The sequence below is a fragment of the Dicentrarchus labrax genome, unplaced genomic scaffold (assembly GCF_905237075.1).
Source record: "Dicentrarchus labrax unplaced genomic scaffold, dlabrax2021, whole genome shotgun sequence".
Classification (NCBI taxonomy): Eukaryota; Metazoa; Chordata; class Actinopteri; family Moronidae; genus Dicentrarchus; species Dicentrarchus labrax.
In genome coordinates, this window is record NW_026136703.1 from 17607170 (window position 1) to 17626635 (window position 19466).

The 19466-nt window shown below is 41.2% G+C and overlaps 1 protein-coding gene across 3 annotated transcripts in view; it reads right to left on the bottom strand.

The window, feature by feature from the left end:
* zgc:110158 (uncharacterized protein LOC553590 homolog) overlaps positions 1-10938 on the bottom strand; it is a 41412-nt gene extending 30474 nt beyond the window's left edge. For 2 of the 3 annotated variants that reach the window (XM_051392654.1, XM_051392646.1), the window contains exons 1-3: positions 10677-10938; positions 3676-3748; positions 2941-3002 (exon numbers count right to left, since the gene is read on the bottom strand). In XM_051392654.1, the coding sequence (XP_051248614.1) occupies positions 2941-3002; positions 3676-3748; positions 10677-10732 (191 nt within the window). In that variant the 5' untranslated portion in view covers positions 10733-10938. The remainder of the gene's footprint in view (positions 1-2940; positions 3003-3675; positions 3749-10676) is intronic. The other variant, XM_051392639.1, reaches the window with a different exon arrangement.
* Between the last annotated feature and the right edge of the window lie 8528 nt (positions 10939-19466).

A 19466-nucleotide genomic window follows, 5' to 3' on the forward strand; every position in this document is an offset into this window, starting at 1 on the left:
GCACATTTAGGGGAATTTATGGAATATTTTGATCTCAAAAGTTGACGTATTACTTCCATGACAAGGACGGAGTGAATGGTTGAGCTACAGAGGAGCACACACGATAACTGTTGTGTTGCTGAAGGACACATCAACAGGGAGAACTGCTTAGAGGCTACTGGACTTACAAGACAACTCTAAACGAGGAGAGGAGAAGAAGAAGAAAAGCAAATCCTGACTGGTTAGCCCCACAGTTCAAAGATTAAGTATGTATCAATAAGAGGGAAAAAAAAGCACATCTTCAGTGTCAGCCTATACAAAACAGTATCATTTTATACTACGTGCAAAGAAAGAACCTACCTCTAGATTTAACTATTTAATTGAACAGAATAACTAACCTCCTCTTAAGATTTACCCAGGCCTCTATGCTCTCAAATTATTATTCTGTTCCTTCATTTTCTTTTTATTAAAACATGTCCTTGGTCTCTTATTGCTGATGGTGCTCTATAGGCCTGACGTTCATGCTTCTGACTCAGCAGCCCCCCCCAGGTGAAAAGTTACGATGTTGTACTTTTTAAGAGCATTTAAGGGTATATTTACAAGTCTGTAATTCTACATCCACAGGTATTTAAATAATTTGTTCCTTTGTATTATGTGCAGTACTAATTTCAGGAATGTCCTTCAGCAACACAGAATCTATTCTGATCCATTGGCTTGTAGCTGTGTTCTAATCTTCCTGAGGAAGGAGCAAGTGAAGAACATCTTAAACGGGATGAATAAATTATAACATTATAAACAACCACCAATGGTATTTTCCATGATAAAGCTTTAGACAAGAGTGGTGAGGACCATAAACATAATTTATTAAAGCTCTGCCAGACCGTTTCCAATTACAAAGCATTTAGAGGCAAATGTAAGAATGTAAGGTGTTTTAGCGCTCAAGTCTTTTTTATATTTGATTTAAAAGCTAAGGCTGGTGATTTTTTACGTCTTTTGTCAATAAATCCTCTTAAAAGACCAAAACTAATAATGAATTGATCCTACAAACAAGTAGGAGTAGTGTGCCATGCTATTTGTACAGTATTGCTGTTCCTGTTGAAGCTAAAATGGCACATTTACAGAGATGCGCACTGACCCTGTAACTTTGAACTGTACGAATTACAAGTAAAATAAAACAAATATAGTAGGTGTACCAAAAAAAAAAAAAAAAAAAGAAAACACATGAATGGGCTTTTGACGGGTGACTGTTTTCATAACGACGATGAATTTATATATGATACATATTTTTATATCTGGATATATATATTTTTACATATATACACACACATACACACACACCACACACGATATACATACATACATACATACATACACACACACACCATCAGAAGCCTCAGTCCAGAAGAGCGCAGTCCTAGGAACAGCTAAGATACTGCGCAGAACCCTCAAACTCCCAGGCCTCTGGTAGAGGACCCGAGCTTGAGGATGACACACAGATACCACCCCAAGAGGGTGAGAGGGAAGTTTTTTTTTTTTTTTTTTTTAATATATATATATATATATATATATATATATATATATATATATATATATATTAACCTATCGTAGACATATCGGTATCAGTGGATATGTCATCCTAGAAAAAAAGAAACTGTTTTTTGGGTCATATAATGCAAAAAGGCTTGTAGTTTTTACAGTACTGATGTTAAGCTATTTATTCTTTATTTTCTCTTTGATGATTTCTAGAAATATTGGTAATCTGTGAATTGTATCCTCCTAAAATAGCTCGATCTTACATTATCGGTCATCCACTAAATGGTTAGTGTGGTTGACTTCAAGTCGATACTGCATACACCGACCTGTTGCTGTAAACGCTCACTAGCGCACCAAATCCGACGCAGAAAATAGTCCCTAACGAAAACATTATTTGCTCCTGTTTATGCAACATTTATAGACTATTGTCGGCCTTATCATGCGAGTGACTTAAATAAATTGATACAAATTTTGTCAAATCAGGTCAAAAAACAGCAACTATCTTAATTAAGTAAGATGTATGATATATGATATAAATGTATACTATTTTACAGTATATTGTAGTGCCTGTAAACGTGTGCGATTTCCTGCCTCATCCAAATTTCTCAAAAAAAAAAAAAAAAAAAAAAACTAAAACAAGTGAAACTGCTGATCGATGCTTAAGGTGATGACCCTAAAGGTCAAATCTTAGCCAGGGGCAGAAATGACAGGAGGGGGGCAGGCGGAAGACAGCGAAGGGAGAGGTGGCACAAAGGAAGATGGAATGCAACGGGTTAATCTGCTAAGAATCCCTCTCCCACATGAACAAAGGAGAAAAGTGGGAGGTGGGGGGCACACAAAGGGTGACGAGAGGGTGAGGAGGGGGAGGGGAGTACAGAGGGGGGAGTCCATTCCCTAACCATCTGGATCTATTGTTTCAGGAACGGGGGTGAAGGGATGGAGAACTGGAGGAGGGGAGAAGACGGGGAGGGAGGGGTCACGCCCTCAGTGAGTCTGGTCAACCCCAAGGCTGACACTCTGCTAAACCTCCCACCTATGGAAGTCATCTTTTAGGCATGAAGGAGGGCAAGTACAATCAATTAAATTAAAATGGGTATTTCTCAATTACACAAATGTGTGAATGTTTATTATATTATTAAGTATAAATGAAGTATGATATATGCTCTTTCACAAACCTTCAGACTACGAAAAGCTCAAATGAAGCCATTGTTTGTTCATATGACGGTAATGAATTATGTAGGGTCGGGATGGACACTAGAGCTCTATCAATGAGCATGTATGTGTGGGGAGGGGAGGGGGGTTTACACAGCCTGACATATGTACTCTAAAACTGTTTACACCCCCAACCAAAAAAATGCATAAGCTTCCTGTATCAAAACAAAAAAGACAAAAATATTGTTTTTCATAGTGGGAAAAGGTGACACTCACCACCACCACGAATGGAGGAATCCAGGGGGCTCCCCTAATGTAATATTCTTCTCCCATCGAATCTGGAGGAGAGGAGAGGAGAGAGAAAAGTCACTTGCAGCCACTAGAGAGAGGATTATGTCTGCAGGTCCAGGGGTTAAGAACATATAATCAGTCAGTCTCAAACTGTCAATGGCCTCGGACGTGAAGATGGGCACTTTTCTGGCTCTGTTGATCTCCATCTTCCCGACTCTCCTCTTTTTATGGCTATGTCCCCTGTTTCCCTTTTTAACATTTGAAATGTGTTTTGGATAAAGGGTATAGCTCAATCATATATCCACTCATTCATTCACTGTTAACACCCAAAAGTGGCTGTTAGGAGGCTTGGAAATGTATACAAGCAACACAAAGCCCACAAACATCTAAATACAATTGCATCAGTTGTTTTTGCACCAAGATTCACCATGGCAGACAGTGAGCATGATCTGGGTGTAACTTTATAGGATTTCCTTTTGAAAAATTGATGCAACACCTTACGCTCTGTAATCATGTTTAGCATGTTTGCTCTGATAATACAAGCTGTTATAAACATCCACTATAGCTGGGTTATAGTATGTACAATTTTTCTAATGAAGAAAGTGATTCTAAATTCATAAGTAAACAGTGACGTGTTTCATTTCTTTTTTCATCCATTCTTTATATAAGAATGATTATCTCTGTACATTATAAAAGCAGTTAGTCATGGATGCATCTTACCTCAGACAGGAAGGTCTGTGCGGACTTCTGTGCTCCCACATGTAGCAGGTACTCGTACACATATAACGCTAACCTGAAATGCAAAGAGAAAAAAAAAATTGTTAGAGACCAACTTCAGCTTACTTATCTTTCCACCAATGTAATGGCACAGCGCAAAGCAAAAGCAGACCTACAAGAGCGATTTTCAACCAAATATTCCCAGAAACGAGAGGCCCCTTGAGCTAATAGTCAGGAACTATTTGTTAAAGTAGAGTTCTTTCTTTTGTGTTTATATTTTTACCACAGAGGAAAATACAAGGTTAGGTATTAGAGCAACAATGGATAAAAAAAAAAAATTACTTCAAGGTTTTGCTTGGATAAACAACACAGACTCACGCTGTTCTTTTTAATGTAATGTAACGTGACTATGATGTTTGAATGGATGCTGGAAAAGAGAGCAGAGGTGGAAGGAGTGACTGACAATAGCAAAAAAGTCAACATGTCCGTCTTGAAAGTAGGGCATATGAGTTTTTTCTGGTTATTCGTTACATAAGCTATTGGCACAATTAGCAAACAGAGGGAAAGGTTACACTTCCTTTCCTGCTTGCTGACTTCATTTATCTTGTTTGTTCCTCAATAAATTGAGCGATCATCTCCATAACTGTCATTTAAACATCAATGGCAATTAAGCCATAATCCTAATATTAATTCTATTACCCACAACCGCCGTTTGCTTGAGGTATGAATGAATGCTGTTCACAAGTTTTACAGCTTGTTTGACCAATAAGCAACTTTCAGTAATGTTGCCTTCACTTTGATAGTTCCTGGTTGGCCGTAAAGTACCACCTCAGGAGAAGGGACTGTTTGGTGGGTATAAACCATGACCCAGGAAATAAAATTGGCTCTAGGTTTCTGTGGTTGAAATGCAAGTGAAGCTTCAGAGTATCTCTAAAAAGGTTTCTGGAAATTTTCTTGTAATCCAAAAGGGCCCCAAAATCCCAGCAGCACCTCTGTGGCCTATATAGTTTTTCCACTACTGGCTATGTGCATCTTACCAAACCTAAGCACTCAAAATCCTCAAATCACAACAGAAAAACACCTTCCGACCTGTATGAAAACTATTGTGTTATGGCTGAACAAACCAGGTACCGACAGGATTAGGTGCATCTAACGGGCATTCCCACTAATTCGAACAATATTTTAAAAGCTCTCAGACTTTTTTAAATTACCGCTATTATAACAGGCCAGCTACACTTGATAACGGCAATCCACCAGGGTCTATTAACACACAAGAACCATGCTGTGGAGTGGGAAACCCCCATTGGCCCAACATTGTGCTCCTAACGCCTTCACTTAGTCGTGTTTAATAGGCTGTTAATGGACCATCAATCGACCGGCAGCGTGGATATGACAGTGCCCTGTGTGCCCAGAGCAGACAGTCCTCTGACAGGCCAATAAGGTCCTAATGAGAAGGACAGTAGCTCAGTGTCATAGTCCTCATCATTAGTCAATGAACTGATCAATGAAACATGGTTTTGAGATAATAAGGCTGTTGTGCAGTTTGTTTTTAAACACCAAGAGCCAATTTGCTTTTGCAATACTGTCTTCCATTAAACTGTTTCTGAATGGTCGGATGAAGGTGATGTCTATTTAAGCTCATTTAGTGCATTTAAGCCTCTTAAGAAGATATATAGTTGGACAATAAAAATTTGGATAGGAAGCTGATAAGCGCACTATCTCCATGTTCTAAAGAAATTAAATAGGGTAAGTTTTAATAACTGCACTCAATTTGCCAATGCACAATTTATCTTTATGCTTCTGCATCACTATGGCCCTCAGTGACGAGGTGAGACCTCGGGGTGCAGCTATGGAGAATTATAACGATCCAAAAAGAAACTATTTTGACAATCGATTAATGACTCCAGGTTCAAAAATATGAGAATATCGTGCTTTTCTTGGTCTTACACTAGAGAAAAGTTTGCAAAAGAAAACATTCAGTGACGTCATCTTTATAGATCAAATGATTTAATGGCCAAAATAGTAAAATAACGATAATGAAATAGTTGGAGCCCTAATCACAGCCAAAATAATTTTCAAGGTCCAGTGTGTAACATTGAGGATCTATTGGCAGAAACGGAATATAATATAGATATGTTTTCATTAGTGTATAATCACCTGAAAATAAGAATCATTGTGTTTTCGTTGTCTAAGAATTAGCTGGTTGGGCTATACTCAAATGCTTGCAGTCTGCAACTTCACCACTAAATGCCATTCAATCCTACACACTGGTCCTTTAAAAGGTTTTTTTTAATAGAGAAATAGGGTATGATCAGATGTCTTTCCCAAGGATGTTCTCTACTTTTATGGTTCTTCTACTTTATTAGTTTCTATTTATTGTTAGTGTTTTTTTTTATGATTGCATGCATTTTCATTGCGGTGTATATATGCTTTTTTTATTAATACCCATTGAGGAACAACTGTTGCAAATTAGCTTAGGCTATAAAATACTATAATATATGGCATTCGTCTATGCTTAGGTGTGTGCCCCTATTAAAATAACCATGAATAAATAAATGTGCACAAAGTAAATGTCCACATGGGGCATAGTAAAGCACTGCACACTTCTGTGTGAGGGTCAAGGCTAGAATCAACTAATTTAGTTACTATTTCTGCTAAACGCCTTGAATGAAGCTACAGATGAGGCAAGCACATGGGAGCAACAGAAATGGCAGAAACAACTGCTGTAGAGTGTGCCTGACCTGATCTTATTACTAATGTTATGCAAATGTTTAAAAATATGCATTGTTAGTATGTTAATGTAGTCTGTAAAAGATATGAATAGGCAAATAGACAATAACTGTAGTTTGGAGCCGATGGTCGCTACATGATCACACCTTGTCCTTCACATAGACACAACGCAGTCAGGGGGCATTTTCTAAACATCATCACAGCAGGAGGGGCGGCAGCTGGCAGATACAAATGCATGCGCCTTAAGAATCTTATGATTAAATGTGTTTTTAACATAGCTAAAGATCTAAATCCGAGAGCAACAAAGTTCTCGCTCGAGCGTGACACAGGATCATTTCAGCTTGGACGTCAAAGCGATCTGCACTCCACGCAGCAACGAGTACACGCTAATATTAAGTGGTATTTGGTACATATGATAACAAAGTAGGACGATGCTAATAATTTTAGACACAACTAGAGATAAACTTTCAAGGGTGCGCGCAACATCCCATACAACATCTAGACTACACACTGCTGGTCAATATGGAGTGCTCTCAGCAGTGCTCCTCTTTTCTGGCTGTCGTCATGACCCTCCTGACCCTACTGAGCATAGGTTGGACAACACTTTATTGAACCAGCTTTGGTGTTATGTTATGGGTAGGAATTTAATTAAAGTTATTGACATAGGAAGATGATTTAAGTGACACTTTTCTGAAGAAAAGCGAGAAGTAAAGAGTGCAAAAGAGAGAGAGAGCGGGCATCCAGAGAGAATAGAAACTGAAACTCTGCTTGGTACATGTGTAAAGTAATTCTTTCTTCTATACTTTATCTTTAACATGCACCGAAGCAAAGTTGTAGACACAAGTCTCGTTGAACGTTGCTGACCACAGATTAAAGTGTGATGTGCCTAATACCATGAACGGGTTAATTGCGGGTTGAGCGTGCATTAAGCAGACCTACACCTCGTGTATAAAAGTGATCACAGTTTCAATGTGCAGTGCATCTCTTCGTGTACAGCAGTCCATCCTGCTTGGAAGGTAATAAATAGCCATGGGTGTTCCCCTCTTGCAGATAGTCACCAAGATAAGAAAACATACATGCGCAGGCAGACATTCAGACACCCAGATGAACAAACAAACAAAGCAGAGGCGGGCTTGAATTCAAAACTTCCCCGAGTGATTTACACTGGTTAATTTTATTCAACTCTAAATAAATGTATCATACTGCACAACAATAACACATAACAGCAAGAACACATCCTGACTGCATCGACTAGCTTAATCCAACACAGACAGCGGAACGGATCGTTTGTTGTACGAATGACCGTTGCTCTCAAGAGGCTAAAGACTGCAGATCACACACAAACACACAAACACACACACACACACTTGACCACTTTAGCCAGGGGAATCTGACCACTTTCTGAGGCTCCTACCAATTTGTAGGTCACAAAGCTCTCTGTGACCGCTGGTGTAGAGTGTAAGTCACTGCCACTTGCAGGTCAGTCTAGTATTGGGCCACACACACCTGCACAGCGCGACACACACACACACACACACACACACACACAGATCACGGCACTTTCCTGTTAACTGATCACACCTATAGATTATCTGCATCTTACTGATTTTAACCGTTTTAAAATGCCTGGCAAAGGCTCACATGAAGCTTTAGAACACAGCAAGTGCCTCAAATATTGATATGTTTGCATCTCCCTGTACACTGCAGGTTTGTCGGCTTGCTTAATACATGTGCAGCCTTCTATAGGTTTGAAGGGAATAGTTAGACTTGGTCTTATGTCTGGGGATAGGAGGATCACACTGCAGATCCCCCCCAAGAGGCCTTCAATGAAATTTTTATGTGTGGTGTGTGTATGTGTGTTTTCGTGTGGGTTGCAGAAGGGGCTGCGTGTGCGTGCACCTGGCCTACTGCATTATTAAAGCTCAGAAGCTAGCTCGCAGAAAAGGGAAGTTTGAGAAGGAGGAGGTGGAGAAGAAGGAGCAGTTCTGGGACAGTGGAGTAAAAAGGAAGAGGAGAAAAATTTGTTTTGACTGGAACATAAGAGGGGGCATGCCACATTTTTATTGAGGGAAGAAACGGTCAGTGATAGAGGGGATCAGAGGAGCAGTCATGTCATGATGGACAGGAAAAAGAGGACAACCATGGTCGATTTTGACAGCCGGAATATGAAATTATATTCATAAGGCGAGATAAAATAACTCCAGCAACTCTTAAACTCTAGTTTTTTAAAGTTATAAACACCTGGTGACAAACTTTTACACTGGAATCACATTCTGCTCGCTTTGGATTTTATGCACTTTCCCCATCCTTTCTCATGCTGAAACAAAATGTTCTTCCTCCATCATAACATGTGAGGTGACCTCCTGACCTCCCTCACCACCATCCATTCCTCCCCCCACCCATACATTCTGAGATGGGACATCAGTGCGTGCACAGGCTTACTCCCATAGAGTGAGAAATCCCTGATGTATACCACCGGCACACCTGACATCCTGCCCGAGGCTCACGACAAAACCCCCTCTTTAAACATGGATGAGTCTGCCCACCATATCTCCTTCTCTTCTGTCTCTTTCTTTCTCTTCTGTCTCACTCAACTCTGACGCAAAGCTGAGAGCAGCTGCTTCAGTCCGTCTCAATAATTCAACAGCGAAGCGAGGGATGAGGACTTTGAGGAGCAGCAAGAGATGGGAAGTGAGAGTTAGGAGGCAGATGAAGAAAGAGAGACACTAGAGGAGCGATGCATGGAGATAGAATAACGAATATGGGTTCACAACACGGCGAAGGGGAGGTGTGCGCTTAAGGTAATGAGGGCGCCTGGCTGATCTTCACGCAAACATACACATGAGTCTGACAACTCTGTCCCACTTTAGTACCCCAATCCTCTGACTGGTCCAGCCAGCCAGAGTGAGCATTTGCTGGTCTTCAAACCCATCCACTTTGAGGAATAAAACCATAAGCATACACCTGTGCAGACCTCTTATTTACCTCTAGGTTATTCAGCTGTAGTGTAATAGCAACCACCATTGACCATTAACACAGCACAGGGCTTTAAAACCATTGCATCTAACAAAGTTTAATGAAAGCATGTACGGGGGTCTTAGTTGGCTTTGTTAACGTTGACCATCGGCAAAGGAAGTTCCCTGCAGATATTAGCCTCTATTTCACAACTGATGCATAGAAGTTTGATGAATTCATATATATCACATTCATTTGAAACCTCTGCAGATGATTTTGAGTGTTGTTAAGCGTGCGGCATGATCTCCTGAGCGAACAACAGCCATCGAGACGGTGGCATGCAGACAAAGGGATTGGAGGGCTACGGCTCCCCAAGCTAACACAACCTAAGCTTCCTGACAAAACCAGCCACGTAAAAAAAAAAAAAAAAACCCATGTATGTGGCTGTCCTACAACAAGCGGTGGCGGCGGTTACAAGCAGTCCATCCCCCGGCACTCGTTCGCACAACTCGGGGCGACTGAAGGAAAATCTGTACGGGCCACAAAAGTTATGAGGCGCCGCTCCGCTCGCACGGAGAACGTAGCAGTGGCTCCCCGCTTACCGAACGCACACACATGGATACAATGTAGCCAGCGCGTTCGGAGAAGAGTATCACTGTGGAACGTGGAACAATTCTAGAACACGTTCCTGAGCTATTTTGTGACAAAGCCCCAAACAGCTGTATTCTATTTTTACCTGCTGCTGTAAGCGGGGCGACACAAAAGCCAGCTAGCTACAATGCACAGCGTCACTCCGAATGCATTGTTCCTCAACACTGGGGCGAGGGGGAGAGATGGAACTAAAGTGGGATCCCCATCTCCTCACTGGGCGATTCAGCCTCGAGTGCCAAAATTGTAATGCATTCTTACTGCAAACACGTGCAGCGACGCTCCCTCGTCGGAGAAGCGGTGCAACTTTTGTCGCCTTAAAAACTGCCGCTCTCCGTTTTGCATTAGACAGAAACAAGAAAAGACAAGAGTGAAACTGGCAGTGTAGCTAGCAGCCCCGGCTAACTTAGCAGCCATGCCTGTGTAGTTAGGAGGATGGAAGAGGCACCACGACACGCAAAGTGGCGAATACAGCGAATAAACTATCAAAGAATCACTTTTGCGGCTTTGCATGCTAACAAAAAAAAAAAAAAAAAAAAAAAGAGCTTGCTGAGCGTGCGTGCTCCTGCTGAAGTGACTGAGGTGCCTCACATCAGTTAGCAAGTTTAGCTACCTAGCACACTCTTCTTCTTGGCTGGATCTGTGTTGTGACAGTGCAATAATTTACTTACTTTTCTCTTGCTTGGCTATCGGAGGGGACCACAGCTCCTTTACCCTTGCCGTACATCTTGGACGCTGTTCTGATACTTTATTTTATCCCACTCGACACCTGTCAAAGAAAGCTACCAGGAAAACCTACTATCTCCATAGCTACCCAGTTAGTGTTGTCTCCCTATTTCTCCCTTGCGCTCTCTTTGCTCCGGTTTCCTTTTTTTCTACATCCCCAACATTGCCCACAAATCAGGCAGGGTTTCAGTCGGGGGGAACTTGAAACAGTCCACTGGTGGAGCTTTTTTTTTTTTTTTCAATCGCTGTTCCTGGATTCAGCTCACGCCCCCCCTGTTGTGAGACGGTGGGGGCTTCTTAAAGCTACAGTGTCTACAGTTTTTGTCGACTTCGCTCAAGTTCAAGTTCTCTTCTGGACGCCTTCAAGTTCAGGCCTTACATTGCATTTGTGTTCACATACAGTGTCAAAATAGCCAATACTAATGGCTGCTATTGTGTTTAAACTTTTATTTAACCGTGATATGTTGCTATGTATATGTATCCTAATGGTTCGTTTCATTGTTTCTAGGTTTTTTTGTGCTAATGTCACACCGTAAGGGGCACTTGATTGACCTGGGTGCCCCCTGTGTTCAGCCCAAGTACCTGTCCTGTAATGGGACCTTAGGACAACTATGAGCATTACCCTTTAATCCGCACACAGAAGAGGTGCCTCTCATTAACTCTCACCCCTGACCCTCAGATAGCCTGTGCACACCACTGATTGAGGTTATTGAGTTACCTGATTATATAACTGTAAACAGGAGGCCTTAAGCAACTTTATTGTCTTTTTTTTAATGCAATACTAGGCTATTGGTTCCCAACCTGGAGTCCAGGGACCACCAGGGGTCCTAAAAGATTTGCGAGGGATCCCCAACTAATTGTATTTTGCTGCTATTTCATAGTTTTATTTTGTTCAACTATTCAATCTCTGAGGGCAGCTGAACATATTTCTGTATCTAAAGGAGGTCTGAGGTCAAAAACTATGACTGACTGAACAATATGGACATATTGTACAGTTTTCCTTGATCTTTTCCTTTTTTACAGCATTCATTGTCTTGATTTTAAGGTGGCCTTAATCATTTACCCTAATTTAAATGTAATATTTCATTCAGTATCTTTATGGTCTGTCTTGTGTATGCCACTCTCAAAATGCAGTACATCAACAAACATAATAATACATAACACAACATGTAACAACTGGGAAACATTGTGCACAAATGATTGCCATTAGTTCTTAAACCACATTGTAGGTTCTTGCTTCGTTGCCTCAGAGTGATTTAATTCTCAAAATGTCAGCCACTCCCGAACAGTTCCTACAAATGCTACATTGAAAGCCAACATTTATACCCAAGAACATCATAATATAGGATGCCACAGCTATTGCAAATGTTCATGTAGTGTCCAGGTATGCCGTTGGCTCTCGGTAGCAATGCATAAGTCTGTGTCATGTCCCTTTAAGAGTGTGTAGAGGGCAGTTGCAGAGTTTGTGTGTGCACATGTGTGTGTATATGTGTGTAAGGCAGGGACAGGCAGTGTGTTCTGTTTTCGTGCTACTAGCTGTGGGAAGGGCACAGCTGACTGTCTGTGTGCGTGTGTGTTTGTGTGCACGCCGGTGTGTGTGTACGTGTGGGGAGAAGCGCACGTATTTGTGTGTGTGTGTGTGTGTGTGTGTGTGTGTGTGTGTGTGTGTGTGTGTGCAAGAGAGAGAGAGAGAGGGAGAGAGAGAGAGAGGAAGAGAGAAAATACATTTCTGTATGAGTGTGGTAGGGCTTGTTTTTTTTCATGAGAATACAAACAGCTCATGATGAGCGGACATAATATAAAAGAATAGAGGAATAATGGAGGAAGAAGATAGAGAAAGAGCAAGAGTGAGGACTGTTATGTCGGCAAGAATTTTCCTTGGTGAACTGGTGTATATGACGTATAGCAACGCAGATGTACTAAAAGATGCAATAGATGTACATTAATGTGATTTTACAAGCAATTAACTGTGTATGTTTAACAATATTCATACACTGAATTATAGTTAAACTCACAATCTCACTCAAATGTGGCGCAAGACAAAGTAAGAAAAACATCTAGGAATTTTCTCTTCCTTACGCATTTGTTTTGTTCCAGTTTGTTCCAGAGAATAATCACCAGTGACTGCTCTCGTTGTGCAGTGTTATTTAAAAAAAAATGTGTTTCAGACTTCGTCCACACTAAACTGGCTGAATTTGAAAACATGTGTCCACTCCGACCTTTTCAGGTTGTTTTATGATAGTCTCCATCCACACTGAAATGCCAAAAACATAAAATAAATACATTACTTCACTTATACTGTGTTTGTTGACAAAAACTGAATGAGCATAAAATAGTGATTGAACGTGGCTCATAAAACAACCTGTTAACCAAATAACGTGTCATTTTTGTGCCTCTGTGCTGTCAATCAAATGAGTATTTTATCACCGCAAAGTCTGACAGAATAAACTTCGAGGGTTATACCATTATTTTTCAAACCCATGTGTCTGCATCCACTCTAGGATATGAGAAATCTAAAAAAAAGGCCAGGTTGAAGACCACCTTGGAACAAGCTACATTTCTGGGTGTGAAACGTCGGCGTATGTTGTGGACAGAACGCCAAAACGGTGAAATTAAGATGCATTTTCAAATTTAGCCAGCTCACTGTAGGTACTGTCAAGGAGCAAGAGAACGAGGGAAAGAGAGAAAGTGATGGTGTAGGTATCTTTTAAGCTCTAGACCACAAACTCTATCACTGTCTCATCATAGCACCAGTATTGATCCGAGAACCCAATGATCCCTGGGAACACTGGCTCTTCCTCCTTTGCACAGAATAAACACTAGCAGCATCGCCGTGTTTGTCAGTTTCTCTCTGTTTTATCAAATGCAGATGAGCAGATAAGGCTGTTAGTGTTTTGTCCACATGCTTCATTCCTGTCCATCCATCTGTTTAACCTTTGCTTCATCTAACACCACGTTCCAATGTTGCTGGTGCTGTTGTACGTAATAACTGTATTTGTAAAACACGTTATACTATATATACTATAATAGACAGTTTTGTAAATATGTAAATGTACAATTACACAGTAAGTTCAACATGTCATTAAGTGTGTTTCCATCCACCGGTTCTTATGTGAATTTTTAATTTGTGCATTGAAAAAAAACCTGAATGGAAATGTTAAAAATTAAATAATTCTAATGTAAATCTGGTTAAAATTTGGTTATTTGGTGTAGTTAAAGGGGTTTTTTTCCCATCACAGAGAAATGACACGGAACTGATTTAAAATCAGCCTTTGTACCTTGTACTACGTCAATAATGTATTACATTAACTGACCCTGGATCTGCCTTAAATAATTCAATCACATCTCTGCTGAGAGGATCTTGTGACTGTATTTCACAACTTTCATTTAGTATGGTTTCAGTGTCAAAGAGTTTTGTTAGATGAGGTTTATGGCAGAGAAACTGCTGTACCAGTAACCAGTTTGTGTCCTGAACCTCGGCACAGATTCATATATTGCAAACTCACTTCTGGTTGCTGTTTGTATTTGAATGTAAATGTTTCCCCGAAACACCACAACTCTGGAGTTTTTTTTATTTATTTGGTTTTCAGCACCTGGAAATGCTGCCCTCCAAACTTCCATTATGATCCCCCTCTCTCCATCCCTCTCTCGCTTCTCCCTCTGATATCTCTCTCTCCATCTCGCCTCATCACTCCTTCCTTCTCTTCCACATCGTCGTCCTCTCCTCTGACCCACTTTTCTGCCTTCTCACCACTATCTCCCTCTGTTCTTCCTCATGCACCCACATCCTTCATTCTCTCTCTCTCTCTCTCTCTCTCTCTCTCTCTCTCTCTCTCTCTTTCTCCTCCCCCTTCCATTTCTTCCTCCATTTCCGTTCTCCCTCTTCTTGTCTCCTGCTTACGTTCATACTTCTCCACCCTCATACTCCTTCTTCTGCTCATTCTTCTGCTTCTTCTGACTCTCTCTCTTCCTTTTCTTCCTCTCCTTTCTGCACCTTCACTCTTACTCTACTTGTCTTCCCAATGGATCTCCATCCTTCCATTCTTACGCAGTCTTATTGAATATTCCAATTGCTCATGTTCTCTCCTTCTCTCAGCCTTTCTCTCCATCTTTATCTGCTGCATTCTCAATCTCTATCACTCCAATACGTTTCTCTTCCTCCTCATCCTCCACCTCCTTCCGTTTTCCTCTCCCTTGTGCCCCTCTCCCTCGTCTTTCCACCTTGCCACCTCCCTCTTCCCTCCACTCCTCCTCCTCCTCCCTTCTCCTCCTTTCTCCTTCCACCACCATGAGTCATTTCGTGCACTCTGTGCTCCCCTCACTATGCCACAGAGCCACTCAGGACAGACATTCATCTGCGGCTGAGATGATAGATGCTGCTCACCACAGCTCCAGCAGCCAGTTAGCTGGAGGTGATGCCTTATGCATTCAGATATCACCTGGCTAGCTGTAGTCTACCGCTTCAACCAGGATCCAACACACACAAAGGGACTCAAGTTTACACACACACACACACACACACACACACACACACACACACACACACACACACACACACACACACACTGCGCTGCCTGGTGTCTAAGACTGCTGGCTCTCTGTGGAAAGAGAAAGTTTGGTGCATGCACAAATGCATGATTAAGCATATTTGCACTTTAAGTGTGCATGCAATAGTGCTGGAATGCTTTTTTTTTTTTTAGTGTGTGTGTGTGTGTGTGTGTGTGTGTGTGTGTGTCTACTGTAGATTGTTAGGTATGTAAATTCCAGGGGAGTTAGGTTAATTGGGTCTGAAAAAGAGGTGGGTGTGTCTCTCCCCTCTATGACAGGCTTATTTACATAGCAAAGCTGTAATTACCCTAACGAAGCCCCTATCCTATCAGGGAGAGTGCACACACACACACACGCATAGACACAAAGACACGCATGAGCAATCCCCAAACAGGTTTGAGCTCAATCATGCCAAACCTGTATTTTTCATCACTCCAGATTCCTCTCAGAAGCATTCCATTCACATGTTCATTTCTAATTGAATGGCATCCTTTGCAGTGCCAATCAGTCAGTTTGTTGGAATTTCTCTATCAGAGCTCATTGGGCTTGTAAGAGAGATGTGGGACCCGTTCCAGCACTTAGCAATCACTTCCTTCCTTCTGCCCCTCCATTTTCTTTTTGTAAAAACAGGCTTTCCCTTTGTGAGTTAGGGGTAATAGAATAAAAAAGATTTGCTTTGTGTCGTATCAATGTAAATCAAAATTCCAAACCATTGTCACAGAAAATGAGAAGATGTAAGAACAGCCTTGACATTCGGCAGAATCATTATCCATCAAACCAGCTGAAAATAAATTAAAATGAATATCCTCCATGTAGGGATGCAATGTTCAATCAGTCTGAAAATTCTGAATAATTGACCTGCAAAACCCACCAATTTTGTTTTGTTATCAGTGTGTTATTTTGAGGCGTTGCGAGATGAGCATGAGAAACCATATTTTTGCTACACACAGGGGCGCCGTCAAGGAGGGGCCAGGCCTTGTCTTTTTAAGGAAAAGGGCAACTAGCCTATTTGAATAACAATTAATTGACAAATAAAACACATACAGATACATAACATATTTAAATTTTATGGAGCTCAAAATGTTAACTATACTTGTTTTAGTCTATGCACATAAGATAGTAACGTACGTGATTCCTTAACTCTCATATATTGACATAGTTTTTAACTAGTCTATATACTACAACAGCATAATAGAATTCCTGAAATTCAGTTATGGCTTTTGGTTTTGGCGTACCACCCCAGGATTTCCAGGATTTCCCAACATTTCCCCATCTGGCCACCCCTATGAAAAATTTCTGGGGGCACCCCTGGCTACACAACTTTAAGTTTATGTTCTCTGAGTGTACTATTGTATTGATATTGTAATTTTTTCCCAAGTTGGAGCTCTACGGGCCTCTAAAAGTGCTCAAATACAGTATTTAGCAGGAAAGAATTCTTTGTTTGAACTGGTTACAACCTGTAGACGTATGCCACCTGGGACGGGCTGAAAATGTTGGGAACCACTTTAGTAGTTTCCAACATTTCCCAATTCATTTTGCCAACCTGTAGATAATGTGCTCCAACTTGCCGAATTCAGTGCACATGAAGGGAACGCAAGTCTAAAGATGAGAGCAAGGAAGCAAGTTTTTCCAGTCAAGGTGTGCCTCTAACTAAAGACACAACATATATTGAGGATTTGTATACTTAGGCCAATGTTTTATAGCTTTTTTCTCTATGAATGTTGGTGCAAAACACTGATCACTGACAAAACCTGATGTTTACCATTAATAATTCAAATGGTTCACCCACTTAACAAAAAATCATGCTCTCACTTACCTTTAGTGGGAGCAGACATTTTTCTAATTGTTTTGTTGAGGTTTTTTAGATATCTGTAAAAGTGTTCAGGCTGAACACACGTGAATTTCAAGGCGAGGCAATGACTTAAAAAATCGTTAAAGCGAAGACATAAGTGGACAGGAATAGATATAAATTCACCCTGGATGATGCACATTGAAAGGACTATAGAAGTTGAGTGTTTAACTTAAAGGTGCAATACGTATATCACCAGAGAGACCACTAATGGCTGCTAACTGTAGCTACCAAACAGGGGTTATGAGAGAGTCAGTCCTTGGGTGCCAGGAGAGAAACCTGGCCAGAAAACCAGCTCGGTGTTGTTGGACTGAGGGCACACTACAGTGACTTATGGCTTCTTGAGGTACAAAGTGGTATTACGAGACAGGACTGGCCGGGGCCAGCTGGTTAGCATGCTATCTTCAGTAGCTATTTCTCCAACATAATACATAGACATAGACATCTTTGACATAACATCAACAGTTTTAGTTCTCGACATTCTGTTGCCAATTTTTGTAAAAAAAAAATATGTTTTAAACACAAAAATCCTTACATCTTGCACCTTTAAGCAAAAACAGAATTGTGCTTATCCCAAAGCTGTACGACATGTAATGTAATGCATGCATGTAATGAATGCAAAGAGACAAGAAGTTAAAGGTCCAGTCTGTTACATATGAGAGGATCTACTGGCAGAAATGGAATATAATAGTCATTGGTTTTCATTAGTGTATAATCACCTGAAAATAAGAACCATGTTTTTGTTATCTAAGAATGAGCCGTTTTTATCTAGAGTAGCCTAGAAATGACACACCCAATATGGCCACCGTAGTTTTTTCTACATGCTTGGAATGCGAATGCGAGTGGTAATCAGTTGGTTGAGATCTGGAACTTCACCGCTAGATGCCTACACCGGTCCTTTAAAGAAAATAACATAAATTCCTGGTGGGTCTGAGCCGTCACACAAACTCACACAGCCACATTCCAGCTAAGTAGGCCTACAGCTAATGTCTGTAGAGTCAGAATTTTCAGTTAAACAGATTACAGAAACAGTGTAGCGGTCAAATTTGAGTTAATAAATAACGTGACGCGAGATCTGGATATGGATGATCTTAAAACTTTGATCTGCAGGGCTAAATATTACTATCTGTAAGTGAAGAAGCATGTTTTGTGTTTTTTATAATTTGGGTGTACCAACCCTTTAAGTAGCTTTCTGCTTCCAGGATCCATAGCAGCTGTATTGGGAATGTTTCATCATCTTATTGCATAAAGTCTACATATGCACATTTTCCCAGGTAATCATCCTTCATCATTAATTGTTCTTTCTGGCGGTGTTTGAGCTTATCAATGTGGATTTGTCTTTTAAACAATATGTACCAAACCCAACACCTTTACCCCGAGCAGCACCCAGTCCTCCCATTGCCTCGATCAGGCTCTGCCCTTCCTTCTCTCTGCACTTCCTATTCCAACAGGAATTTAATCTTTCAAGCCATCGTTGTTTTTCTTCTCCCCTATTTTTACTGCTGCTGCTGCTGCTGCTGCTGCTGCTGCTGCTTGGAAGACCACAGACTGCCTCTGTATGCTGATGCCCCCCCCCCACACACACACCTCCTCCTCCTTCTTGGAGCCTGTCTCTCTCTTCCTGTATCTCTATTTGTCTAACTCTCTCATGCTCACCGTCTCTCTCTGCCTGTCTCTCTTCCTCTGCTCTCTGTCCTCATCTCCTCCTCCTCCTGCTCACTTGTTCTCTTCTCTACTTCTTCACTCATTCTCCCCCCCTCCCTTTTCTTTTCTCCCTCCTGCCTTCCGCCTGTCTGTCTATCTGCTGTTTCGTAGCTCTGCTGTACGTGCCACAGATTCAGATGGCAGTCAAATGGTAGACGGAGACAAACACGGAGACACATGCATGCAATTACATGCTCACACACACAAATGCATATACAGACTGGCAACTGCACGCATGGACAGAGACTCACACACAAATCTGTGCAAAGGCGCACACACCTGAGCATAAAGACGTGCACATTCATTTTCACACACAGTGTCATATACATTCAAATATTTCAGTCACCTCCCTCAGTCAGTTTAGTAGGGAGGATATTACTCTTGGAGCACAAAGCTATCAGAAAACAGAATGGAGGAAATATTAATGAGAACGGAGACTTTTCTGAGAGATTAAAAATGAAGAAAGAGGGAGTTGTGGAGGAAGTTGGGATGTGGCTCAGCGAGGAGAACAGTATGACAAGTAGACTTTTCAGGTGTCAGTGTGCATGTTGTCGTAAAACTATTTGTGTATTGACAGTTTTATTGTTTGGATACAAGGGAGACAGCGACACCAAGAGAAAGAGGGGTGGGTGGG